The following is a 14,061-nucleotide window of genomic DNA, read 5'->3' on the forward strand; positions in this document are numbered from 1 at the left end:
GGTGGGGGGGGGGCGGGTGTAAGGTCAGCTCCCTGCACCCTAGGTCCCCTCTGCCTTACACTACTCTCTCCGCTGTTCTCGCTTCCCTCCACGCCTCGCGGGGTGGGATGTTTAAAGCAGCGACAGGAAGCCAGGGGTTTGGGGTTTTTCCTTTCCTTGTAAAATTTTCATCCCTTCTGTGCAGCCATCGGCGCGGACCCGCAAGCGGCCGGGGTGGGGCAGAGGGGAGAAGCTCGCCGCGGGGTTCACTTACCGCAATCTCGGTCCTCTGCCCCGTTCTGTGAGGCTGAAGGAAGGAGAAAGGCTGAGGAATGAGGTGTCAAGTCGGGGGCGGGTGATTATTGGGGTTCCCTGAGGGATGCTCCCCACTCCTCCATCAACCCTTATGAGCCTGAGACCCCGGAACTGGAAGAGCAAGACGGAAGGCAGCCTCCTCTGCTTAGGCCTAGTTTCCCGGTTTTCCTTGCCTGGTGTTTTTCTTTTTCTCCCGACTTGTCTGTTCAGCCTGGTGATTAGCAACATCCTGACAACAAAAGGATGGTTTTTTTATACTTATTTATTCGTGGCAGGGTTTATCTCTTCTCTGCTACCAGAGGTTGATGCATGCAGTAGGCTCTGGCTGGCAAGTCAGTGTAGGAGGGTGCAGTAGCTTATGGGGACCTTCTAGGTGCCAGGCTCCAACTGAATGACCTAGAGTCAAGCCAGAGTTGTGTCTAATGCTCTCGGTCCATTTACTTGTCCCCATCACTGACAGCTCCAAGCGCCCATTATCCTCACATTCCCCAGTGTTCTGTGCATCTGGTTATAATCCAGACTTTTTCTTTCCCTTCTTTCCTGGCAAAACCCCTTCTACCGGGTTATCTGTTCTATTTCCTTCAGGATAGTTCTCTATTTTTCAAGTTAATGTAAAAACAAATTTGTGTTAATGATAAAACTATTTCTTTTTGTTACACTTTAATTTCATCAAAGTTTTTCAGTGCCCTAACCCAGTGGTTCTCAAACTTGAGTCTACATCTGAATCACCTGGAGGGCTCGTTAAAACACCACATATGGCTGAGCCCCATCCTAGACGTAGTAGAGCTTAAGAATTTGCTTTCTAATAGTTGGCAGGTGATACTGATACTGCTGGTCCAGGGATGACACTTTGAGAACCATTACCCTAACACGAAGAAATGATACCAGTGAGAATTTTTGGTGTGTGGCTGGCTTGAGGAAGAGTACCCCAAATTATGGGACCCCCCTGATTGTTGGAACAGAAGAAAAAACCATTAGAGAACAGTTCAGTGGTTCTCAGTCCTACCTGTGCATTAGAATCACCTATGCAACCTTAAAATAAATTTCCTAGTGCCCAAACCACACCCCAGACCAACTGAATCCTATTCTCTGGGGTTTGAGATGGGGTGGGTATAGGTAGGTTTTTAATAGCTCCACAGATGAGAAACTAAAGAGGAAAATCATTGACAGAGTGTAACTCAGCCTTGTGCCAGTACTTTGGATGAGAATACTGATGTCAATCCAGAGAGATTAAGTAGTTGACCTAGGGTCACATGACTGGTTAGCTGGGGAAGTCAAGCCCCCCAAAACTCTCAGAACTTTCTGCCACACCACAGTGTCTCCGTTAGCCACACCCTATGGGGTTTTTGCCTGGAGTTGTGGTCCAGACCAGGACAGGGCGCCTAAGCTAATTCCTACCATATGTGGTCAACTCAAGTCCATTGCAGGAACATTTCCATTGGTGGTGTGCTTGTCCCGCTGGAACTGAAGTCTAAAGAGCCTGATGGGGACAGAATCGTATATACAGGAACATATGAAACAGAAGGTGTGGCCCCAACCAAGAGTGGAGAACGGCAGCCCATCCAGATCACCATGCCGGTAAGGCCTACTTGGGATTGTTGGAGAGTGGTGCCAAGGCAAGTGGAAACCATGGAAGAGAAAATATGAAACATTATTTCAATTCATGGTTTCATATTCGAATATATTTGTTCATAATGTCCAAGTACAATTAATTAAATGATCCATGGTTCTCCAGTGATCAGTTTCATAGTAATTTCTTATGTGGCAAAAATTTAAGTCTCTCACTACATTTTTGTAATCTGTTCCATCGATCTGTCTACACTTATGCCAAAGCTGCACTGTTTTAAATACATTGCTTTTACAGTACGTGTTTGTGTGTTTTGTAATTGGTCACCGTACTGAACTTGCTTACTAAAATTCTTCATTCGACGACCTTGGGTTTTTCAGGTAGACAGTCAAAATCTACATATAATTGTGTCATTTTTAATTTTTTTTCCTGGCCCTCCTGCATTGGCTAATGTTTCTAGAATAATGTTGCCTACTAATAGTGGTAATCCTTGTCTCCAGGGTTTCACTGTTAGCTACAATGTTAGTTTCAAATATTTATTATGTTAAAGCATCCTGTTTCTAGTTCACTAAGAGGTTTTTTCTTTTTTTAATTGGGAGATGTGTTGAATTTCTTCTAATTCCTTTTCCCATCTACAGAGAGAGTTTTTCTTCTTTGATATATTAATGGAATAAATATAAAATATACTTTGAAATACTAAACTTCCCTTTATTTCTTAAAATAAACCCTACTTAATGTCATTTATTATTTGTAATATATTACTACATTCAATATGCTAATATTTCATTTAGGGTTTTTAAATTTTGTTTGGTTGGTTGGTTGATTTACCTGCAAATATATAAGGATTTCCTATATATATCAGGCACTGGGAGAAGAGTGGTGAACAAAATAGACATCCCTGGCTTCATGGGGCTTCTTATCGAGAGGAGGAAAACATACTTTATACATGATTATCAATAATAAAGTAGATAATTGTTATTAGACAAAATGTACTGAAACAGTAGTGGTACCCTTGGGATATATACCAGGGGTCTTAGTCTAGCTCAAGATTTAGGGGATGGCTTTCTTGAGAAAGAACTAAAGATATGTAAGAGTTGAGGGACGAGGGAGCATTTGGGGGAAAAGGAGGTACAACGATCACCAGCTGGGGGAGAGCAGAATGTGTTTCAGTGAATGAGTAGAAGCCCTGTATAGCTGGAGCAGACAGTGAGGCAGAGACTGACTCAAGATTAAGATGGAGGTAACACAACATTGTAAATCAACTATACTCCAATAAAAATTTTAAAAATTAAAAATAAAATAAAGATTAAGCTGGAGAGGAAAGTAGGGTTTAGATGTTATAGGACCTTCTTTCCTTATTGAATTTATCTTAATGCCTGTGGGAATTCATTGAAGGTTTGTAAGTCAACTTTGATAAGCAGTTTACATACAGATTGTATGTAAATACATTAATACACCAATTTAAAGTATTCGGTTACATAGATTTTAACTACTGTATAATCACCACCCCAACAAAAGTATAGAACTTTTCTGTCATCCCAAAAAATTCCTCCATGCCCATCTGTAATCGATGCCCCCAGGCTTAGCCCTCTCTGACCTTTTTGTCTCAATAACTTAGTTTTAACAGTTCTAGAATTTCATGTAAATAGAATCGTAGCATTGTGCCTGACTTCTTTCACTTAGCATAATGTTCTTGTATAGCATAGCATAATGTTGTCACATAAATAGTTGGTTCCTTTTATCACTGAGTAGTATTCCACGGGAAGGATATACTACAGTTTATTTGTCCCTTCACCAATAAATGAACAGCTGGGGTGTTTTCAGCTTTTGAGGTTATGAATAAAGTTGCTGTGAATATTTGAGTATGAGCTTTAGAGTGAGGATATTTTCATTTCTGTTGAGTAAATACCTAAGAGGAGATTCGATGAGTCACATGGTAAGTACATGTTTAACCATATAAGAAATATCCAGACTGCTGTACCATTTCATATTTCAACCAGCAATGTATGAGAATTCCAGTTACTTTACATACTTAATTACATATCAAATCTTTTAAATTTGGAAATGCAAAAGACCTAGAAGAGCCCAAACAATTTTGTTTCATGGTCTATAATGTAGTCTTTAAATCAGATAGCCTAAATCTTTTTTGACTATTCTAGGCCCTTTGCATTGTTATATAGATTTTAGAATGAGCTTGTCAATTTCTCCCAAAAATGGGGTATTAATTGGGTTTGCATTAAATCTATATGCCAGTTTGGAAAGATTTGACACTTTACTATTGAGCCTTCTGATACATGAATATATCTGCCTATTTAGGTTTTCTTTAATTTCTCTCTATAATGTATTACAGTGTTCCCTGTACAGATTTTATACGTACTTTGTTAAGTTTACCATTAAGTATTTCATATTTAAATGCTACTATAAATGGTGGTTATTACTAGTATATAGAAGTAAAATTGATTTTTTCTATATTCATCTAGAATCCTGAGGCCTTGCTGATTTCACTTATTAGTCCTAATAGTTGTTCGGGATTTTTTTTTGTAGAATCCCTAAGCTTTTCTATGTATGATACATTATTTTTTCTTTTTTAAAAAAATATTTATTCATTTATTTTTGGCTTCATCGGGTCTTAGTTGTGGCACGTGGGCTCTTCCTTGCGGCTGGGCTCTGTAGTTATGGCGCACGGACTTAGTTGCCCCATGGCATGTGGGATCTTAGTTCCCCGACCAGAGATCAAACCCGCGTCCCCTGCATTGGAAGGCAGATTCTTAACCACTGGACCACCAGGGAAGTCCCTCATTAACGTTTTATTGAGGATTTTATATCTGTGTTCCTGAGGGATATTGGTCTATGGTTTTCTTTTCTTGTCATTGTCTGGTTTTTGGTATCAGAGTAATAATACTAGCTGCATAAAATTATTTGGAAAGTTGTTCACTCTACTGTTTTCTGGAAGAGTTTGTATAGAATTAATATTATTCTTATTTAATGTTGGATAGAATTCACCAATAAAAGCATGCATTTCACTTTGTCTAAAGGTTTTTCGTTACAAATTCAATTTCCTTAATTGATGTTGGGCTATTCAGGTTTTATTTCTTGAGTTAATTTTTTTTTATAAATTTATTTATTTTTGGCTGCATTGGGTCTTCGGTGCTGCACGCGGGCTTTCTCAGTTGCAGCGAGCGGGGGCTACTCTTCGCTGTGGCACACAGGCTTCTCATAGCGGCGGCTTCTCTTGTTGCGGAGCACGGACTCTAGGCATGAGGGCTTCAGTAGTTGTGACACGCAGGCTCAGTAGTTGTGGCTCGTGGGCTCTAGAGTGCAGGCTCAGTAGTTGTGGCGCACGGGCTTAGTTGCTCTGTGGCATATGGGATCTTCCTGGGCCAGGGCTCGAACCCGTGTCCCCTGCATTGGCAGGCGGATTCTTAACCACTGCACCACCAGGGAAGTCCCTTGAGTTAATTTTTGTAATGGATTTTTGATATCATTCATTTACTTCAATTAAATTGTCAAATTTGTTGGCACAAAGTTGTTGGTAATAATCTTCCACCATTCTTTGATGTCTTAGGATCTGTAATGATATCCACTCTTTCATTCTTGATATTAATAATTTGCCATTCCCCCCCACCCCCCACCAACCAGTCTAGCTAGAGATTTATCAATTTTATTGGCTTTTTCAAAAACCCAGCTTTGTTTTCATATGCTCCACTGGCCCATTTTTCTGTTTCATTGATTTCTGATCCTATCTTTTTTTTAAAGTTAGTTTTTATTTGTATGTTTGTTTGTTTATTTATGGCTGTGCTGTGTCTTTGTTGCAGCGCATGGGCTTACTTGTGGTATGTGGGATCTTAGCTCCCCGACCAGGGATCGAACCCAGCTCCCCTGCATTGGGAGCCTGGAGTCTTAACCACTGGACCATCAGGGAAGTCCCCTGATCCTATCTTAATTATTTATTTCCTTCTTTTGTTTGCATTAAGGTATTTTAATTGAGGCTATACACACACACACATATACACACAGAGTAAAATGATCTCTTTGTATATTGTACAGTTCGGTTTTCCATAGTTGGACTATATGCACCGAAGTGTGCATTTCTTTGAATCTTCTTGGGGCTCACTGAATTTCTTGAATCTGTAAGTTAGTGTTCTTCCAAATTTGGGTATTTTTAACTGTTATTTTGTTTCAAATTTCTTTTCAACTTTATTCTTTTCGTTCCTCAATTACACATTGGACAGCTTGGTATTATCCCACAGATCTTTACAGTCCTGTCCAATTTTCTAAAAGAAAAGAAAATTGGTTCTTCAAATTAGATAATTTCTATTGATGTATACTCAAGCTCAGTGATTTTTTTTCCTTCTGCCATTCCCAGGCTACTCTTGTGCTTATTTTCTGAAATTTTTTCTGTCATTGTATTTTTCAGCTCTAGAGTTTTTTATTTGTATTTTCTATAGTTTCCATCGCTCAAGATTCCCTATGTTTGCTCATTGAGACCATGTGCCCCTTTACTTCTTTGAGCATATTTATAATTGCTGGTTTGAAATACTTGTTTGGTAGATCCAGTATCTGGCCCCATTTAGAGTAGGAATGACTTTTTTTCCTGAATGTGGGTCATGCTTTCCTGTTTTGTTACATGTTTTTGATTAGAAACTAAACATTGTAGATAATATATTATTGATTCTAGTTTCTTTTATTCTTCTGAGGCTTAGTCTCTTTTTAAATTCTAGCATGCAGTAGCATTGCTGGACTCAAACTACAAATTCTGTCTTCTCAGCAGGGTAGCAGCTGATATCTCTGCTTAATTTTTTTCAACTTTCAGTTGCTGCTTTTCTAGCCTTGTCGCCTTGTTCCAGTGGAGTTTAGCAGTCAGCCAAGGAATTGGACAGTTTATACTAAGATTTTGGGATCCATCCACCCTGAGGTTTCTCTAAATTTCCAGCTGCTCTGCCAGTCCTGAGCCCTTTGCTTTGATACTTTCAAACCAGTAAGGCTCCAACTTCTCAGGTTTGGGAATGCATTCAATTAAAACAACAAAACAAAAAACAACAACAAAAAAAAAACAGTGAACTTACAAATCTTATTCAGCATAATTTTCTCTTTCAAGAATAAAATCTTCTCTTAGATGAAACCAACCCTGCTGACACCTTGATCTGGGACATCTAACCTCTCAAACCGTGAGACAATAAACTTCTGTTGTTTGGAAAAGAAAGAAAAAAAAGACTCTTTACTGGTTTGTCTGCTTTTTCAAGCAGAAAAAGCCCCCTCCCACCAGCCCATACAGGCAGTTAGGGAAGAACTATGGCAGTTATAGTCAGATTTTGGGTCTCACCTCTTCTGTAGCTCTCTTGTTTCCAGGATTTTCTCCCTAAATTTCCAGCTGCTTTGCCAGCCCTGAACACTGTCTTCTGCCACTTCTCGCAGATAAAGCTGCCATTTACTTGGGCCAGAACTGCGGGGGGATTGGGGAGTACCCTCAAGCAAAAAAGCCACACGGACAATTCTTAACTGTTATAGTTGAGATCTTTCAAGGGTAACTCTGGTTTCTGTCCTGCTTTTAGTTGCTTTTTAAAGCCTTCAAATAGTTTTTGTTTATATTTTGTCAGATTTTATAATTCTCTATTGTAAGTTTCACCCACCAACTCCACATTTTTAAAAACATTTCAATGTAGGACTTCCAGTTCCTGGTAATGTGACAAGATTTGCATGTTGTTAAAATCGGTCTAGTAGCAATATGTAGATTGGAAGGGGAGATAGGCAAAGGACAATTAGAAGGTTCTTCACCGTTTAAGATGTGGTGTTAGGGTTAATAACTTAATAAAATGAATTGGGCACATTTTCATAGTTTGTGCTCTGAAACAATTTACATAGCATAGGATTTAGCTGTTACTTGAAAGTCTGACAGAATTTCCCCATAAAAGTCAGGATCCAAAATAATGGTATTTGGAAGGAATATCCCTAACTTTCAACTTAGTCCATAATGTTTGCCTTTGGGGGGCTTTGAAGATTTTACTGAGTCAGTTTTAGCTGTTTTTCTGAGGAAATCATCCATTTCTACAGAAACACATTTTAAAAGGTATTTTTAGACTTCTAGGAAAATATTTGAAGATCACACATCCAACAAAGGGCTGGTGGATCAAAATAAATCTCTTAAATCAAATAAGTGTCCTTCTACTGTAGTGTATCGAGAATAGCATATGTAATTAGAGTTGAAAGGAAATATTAACTCGAAGCAGAACTGCAAATACTAAAGTTATTAGAGGGCTTCCCTGGTGGCGCAGTGGTTGAGAATCTGCCTGCTAATGCAGGGGACATGGGTTCGAGCCCTGGTCTGGGAGGATCCCACATGCCGCGGAGCAACTAGGCCTGTGAGCCACAACTACTGAGCCTGCGCGTCTGGAGCCTGTGCTCCGCAACAAGAGAGGCTGCAATAGTGAGAGGCCCGCGCACCGCGATGAAGAGTGGCCCCCGCTTGCCACAACTAGAGAAAGCCCTCCAACTTTTTTTTTTCCCCAACACAGCAAAAATAAATTAATTAATAAAAAAATAAAGTTATTAGAATTTTATTTTTATTTTTTAAAATTCTGTTGAAGTATAGTTGATTTACAATGTTGTGTTGATTTCTTCTGTACAGGTAAGTGACTCAGTTAGACATATATATCGGTATATACTTTTTCATATTCTTTTCCATTATGGTTTGTCACAAAATATTGAATATAGTTCCCCATGCTATACAGTATGACCTTGTTGTTTTTCCATCCTATATATAATAGTTTGCCTCTGCTAACCCCAAACCCCCATTCCTTTCCTCCCCTACTCTCCCTCCCGCTTGGCAACCACAAGTCTGTTCTCTATATCTGTGAGTCTGCACTTTCACAGATGTGTTGATTTGTATAGTATTTTAGACTCCACGTATAAGTGACATCGTATGGTATTTGTCTTTCTCTTTCTGACTTATTTCACTTAGTATGATAACCTCTGGGTCCATCCATGTTGCTGCAAATGGCATTATTTCATTCTTTGTGATGGCTGAGTAATATTCCACTGTGTGTATGTATGTATATATATATATCACATCTTCTTTATCCATTCATCTGTCGATGGACATTTAGGTAGTTTCCATGTCTTGGCTATTGTAAATAGTGCTGCTATGACCATAGGGGTGCATGTATCTTTTCAAATTATAGTTTTGTCTGAGTATATGCCCAGGAGTGGGATTGCTGGATCATATGGTAGTTCTATTTCCAGTTTTTTGAGGAACCTCCATACCGTTTTCCATAGTGGCTGCACCAATTTACATTCTCACCAACTGTACAGAGGTTCCCTTTTCTCCACACCCTCTCCAGCATTTGTTATTTGTAGACTTTTTAATGATGGCTATTCTGACTGGTATGAAGTGGTCCTCATTGTAGTTTTGATTTGCGTTTCTCTAATAGTTAGTGATGTTGAGCATCTTTTCATGTGCCTGTTGGCCATCTGTCAGAATTTTAATGAGAGCCCAAGGGCCAGTGAGCTAACTTTAAGTTGTTCATTCTTTCACTGAACTGGTACTGAGCACTGGGTCAAGTGCAGGGGTGGTCACCATAGATGAGACTGTACCCCATCTTCCAGGTGGTCACAGAGCAGGAGAGCAGACCTCCCCACCTTCTCCCTGGAGCCAGTATGGGCTGAGGGGACCAGAGGTATAACTTGCTCTGGTTTTAGAAGGGTGGAGTCATACTTCTTTTGCTATAGGTGTAAACAGAACCCTAGGGAGGAAGATTAACTTATTTTAGAAAGAACTCAATTAAACACTTCTTAATTGGATCTGTAAAGTGAGAACTTCTACATTATTTTGAATGAGAATGAAACAAAGGTATTTTTTTAATGTGAGAATGATTTAGACCGAGTCATGAAATGAAAGATTTTCTTACTCACCGTAAGTCTGGATTGCCTGTCCAGGCACCTGCTAAAAGGTTGGAGAGCCATTAGATGCTTTGGGAGGATGTTGTAGTGGCAAGGATCTCTACGCTGTAACTAATGAATCCTGAGTCCCAACAGTAAAGCCTAGATTCTTCCATATAATTTCCACTCTAGAAGAAGCAGGTGATTGATAGTTGATTGTTCCAACAATGATCGCACAGCGTTTGGCTTGAGCATTGGCCATGCATTTGTATCTTATTTGTAATAGGCTGATTCTAAGGAAAACAATTGAAATTAGAGGTTTCCTGATCATGTCAGCAGCTCTTGCGTTAAATTCAAATGTTCATTCTCGTGGTGAAGCTTTCAGCTAGCCTTCATCATTATCCTACAATGTTTTTAAGTTACCAATATTTCAAAGTTAAGTTTTAAGAAGTATGGACATACCATGCTCTCACAGACAACACCAAAACATTGAAATATCCAGGTAAATGCAGTCAATTAAGCAGCAAGTTCCTGGATTATTAAATTTACATTCTTCACCAAGGGAAACATCAGTGCTATGGGTGCCTGAGGAAACGTCTAGAATGTCAGAATTAGAACTGGAAGTTATGAAGGTATTGGGATGCCATCTACTTCTGTAATTAACTGTGATCCCAGGCAAACCTTCATTCAATGGGCCTGTTTCCTCAATGCAAATAGGTGGATTCCACTATCTGATCACTAAGACCACTGTCAGCCCTAACATGGTGTGAAAATTACAAACTTACCTTTCAGGGTGTGGTACTAATTACTTGCTGAAGAAAGTCAGATTCTCAAATACTGTCATTTAGGATCACACCAAATAGGACTGAAATCCCACAAATTTAGGTAGGACTCCTTTCTGGTTGGGCACAGACACACAGAGAAGTGTGGGGATGCATCCCAGCATTTCAAGGGCTTTGCATGATTTTCTTAAAAAATTGTAAAATATCATGACAAGGTTCAGAAATGTGCATAAACTTTTAAAGCACCAGTAATCCCTACATTTTGATATGGCTCATTTTCAGATTACCTTCCACATATATACATTCTGTAGTTGCAATAGCTTTTAATACGTATTTTGTACAACTTTCTACATATTCATTTTTATAATTTTAAGGGTAACATAAGACTATCACAATATATCATAATGATTACACTCTTACCCAGATATTAGATATATTGATTGTCCCATCATAAAAAGTGCTATAATGTAAAGTTTTGTGCATATAATTACCTCAATCTGAGTAAAAACACTTGGTCAGAAGAACTGAATCTTTATGGCTGTTCCCACATATGGCCTTTCTGGTGGTTTTTTGTTTTTTTTTTTTAAGTTGTACGTACTATTTTACAATGTTACTAGCAATAAAGTCTACTGGCTTTGTTAAAATTATGACATCATTGAGAATTACTTTAAAAAAATAGATTTTCTAATTTTCACTATCACAAGAATGAATATTTCTACATGTTAATTTTGTTTCTTCTTATGTATATTATTCTTTCATGTTTCGTCAATACTTCTGCTGGAAATTAGTTTTAAAAAAAACTCACAGACTCCTAATAAAGATAAACAATCTGTCGTATCTGTCATATTTCTCTCACTATAGCTTTATTTTTATTTTCCATTGTATAGAGATATAATTACATTAAAAATTTTCATTTTCTGTTATGATTTCTTCTTTTAAAATGAAGATGGTTATTTTTTCCATAGAGTTGACAGTCTATTTTGGTTTTCCCATAGTTTTGGATTTTATGAGATTTAACTTTCCTCTTATTCAAACTTGATTTATATGTTTATACTGTACATCATTTTCCAAAAGATTTAAGCTGGTATTTAGCATTTTATGAGTCCCAGCAGTAAAGCCTAGGCTCTTAAATATAATTTCCTCTCTAGAAGAAGCAGGTGAATGATTGTTCCAACAGTGATCGCACAGCTTTTGGTTTGAGCATTGGCCATGCATTTGTATTTTATCTGTAATACGTGATTCTATTACAATTGAAATTAGTTTTATTTTTTAAAATTTTTATTCATTTATTTATTTTTTGGCTGCATTGGGTCTTTGTTGTGGTGTGCGGGCTTCTGATTGTGGTGGCTTCTCTTGTTGTGGAGCACGGGCTTCAATAGTTGTGGTGTGCGGGCTCAGTAGTTGTGGCTTGCAGGCTCTAGAGCGCAGCCTCAGTAGTTGTGGCGCACGGGCTTAGTTGCTCTGCAGCATGTGGGATCTTCCTGGACCAGGGCTCGAACCCGTGTCCCCTGCATTGGCAGGCAGATTCTTAACCACTGCGCCACCAGGGAAGTCCTAGAATTATTATTAATTGAAATTAGAGAAGGTTTCCTGATCAAGTCAGCAGCTATAATGTTAATTGAAAATTTCATTCTAGTGATGAAAGCCTTACATATGCTTTAACACTATTTTATGACTTTTGTCAAGCTTAAGTATTGTGAGTTACAGACACAACCACTTTCCCAGGCAATAAGGAAGTCTTGAGATCGCCAAGTAAATGCAGTTAATCAAGTAGGTGAATCCAGCAAGGGAAGCTGAATTAAAGGTACACCAAAGCAACTTCTTATGAGTCTAAGGTTACCTCAGTAGTTTGTCAGATTTTTATAAATCATTGGCTAAATGATGCCAGGATAATTGGCTACTTGGGGGAAACATCACTGCTGTTCTTTCTGGTTGCCATACTTCAAAAAGATATTTCAGATGGATCCCAGGGTCATCTGTAAAAAGTCAACTTTGTAAAAAATCAAAATGAAAAGAATTAATCTAAACCTTAAAGAAATGGAAGAAATCCAAAGGGGAAAATGGAGAACTTTGATTACATAAATGTAAAATTCCTGTTAAACATTGTAAACAAAGTTAAATTTTCCTTAAAAGGCAATTTAAATTAAAAGGCAAATGATGGTTGGTGAAAAACGTATTTGTAACATGGATGGTGAAGCTGTGTTGCCTCGATTTGCCACTGCCCGTGCAGACAGTGCTGCAGCCCTGAAGCTGAGCTCAAGTAGTCAGGTGCCATCTGACTTAGATTAGTGGCAGTCATCTCTCTATTCACATGATTCCAGAGGCCCTGGTACGGGGAGTTAAGGATACCCAGCTCTAAAAGCTCTCCACCCACACTTCAAAGAGCAGTGCTGACTTGTATTTTAATGTGACTAATTCTCCACTCAGTCCCTCCAAGGAGAGAGCCCAAGTGGAGATTCTGTCTGCATCGTGGTAGTCATCATGATAGTCTCTTTAGTAGGCGACTGGGGGGAGTTTAGAGGAATAAGGCAGGGAGGTACATGAGCTTGTTGTGAGGCTTTGTTTGCGCAGGAAGGTGGCCTTACACGTGCATTCCCAAACGTAAAAGGCGTTCCTCATGTCAGCTCTTTCTAGTATTTTGGCAAAATCTGTAGCTTAATGTATAAAGAATTCTTAGAAACCAGTAAGGAAAAGAACCATGGGACATGGAAAATTGAAAAATAAGCAAAAAACATAAAGAGGCAATTCACAGAAGAGACAGATGATCAGTAAATACATAAAAATAGCTTAATTTCACTGTTGGTTAAAAAAAAATACAAATATTGCAATGCCAGTTTTCACCTACAAAATTAGTCAGATATTTAAAAGTAATAATAAAAAATAATAATAAAAATAAATAAAAATAATAAAAAATGTTCAGTGCTAGTGTATTTCTGAAATATAATAATTTTTCTAAATTGATTTTTGGATCCTGCAAGCTTGCTGAATTCACTTATTAATTGCATAGTATTTTCTGCAAACAGTTGTTTATCTGTGAATAGAAAGTATTGCTTCCCTTTTTTTTTTTCCCCCTCTAGCCTTAAGGTACTAGCTTAAGACTGCTAACACAGTGCTGTACAGGAATAGTAAGGACTGCTCTTGGTGCCTTATTTCCATCTTACAGAGAAAGGACTCGGTCTCTTACCATTGAGGGTGATGTTAGCTATAGGTTTTTTATTGGTGCCCCTTAATCAGATTGAAGAACTTTCCTTCTGTTCCTAGTTTGCTGAGAGTTTTTATTATGAATGGATGTTGAATTGCCAAATGCTCTTTCTGCATCTATTAATATGATTACATGGTGTTTCTCCTTTATTTTGTTAATAAAGTGAATTACATGGATTTTCAAATATTGAACCATCCTTGAGTTCTAAGGATACATCTCTCTTGGTCCCAGTGTAATATTCTTATTATGTATTGCTGGATTTTATTTACTAATATTTCAAACAAATAAAAATTATAAGCAAATTTTATGCATAAAACCATAAGGATTTTTTTTTTTTTTTT

At 38.2% G+C, this 14,061-nt stretch overlaps 1 protein-coding gene across 1 annotated transcript in view; it reads left to right on the forward strand.

Annotated features, from left to right (window-relative positions):
- Positions 1-14,061, forward strand: part of CNRIP1 (cannabinoid receptor interacting protein 1) — a 22,989-nt gene that overhangs the window by 830 nt on the left and 8,098 nt on the right. The window contains exon 2 of the mRNA XM_007464088.1: positions 1,722-1,872. Coding sequence (XP_007464150.1) covers positions 1,722-1,872 — 151 coding nt within the window. The remainder of the gene's footprint in view (positions 1-1,721; positions 1,873-14,061) is intronic.

This window comes from Lipotes vexillifer, unplaced genomic scaffold (assembly GCF_000442215.2).
Source record: "Lipotes vexillifer unplaced genomic scaffold, Lipotes_vexillifer_v1.1 scaffold311, whole genome shotgun sequence".
Lineage (NCBI taxonomy): Eukaryota > Metazoa > Chordata > Mammalia > Artiodactyla > Lipotidae > Lipotes > Lipotes vexillifer.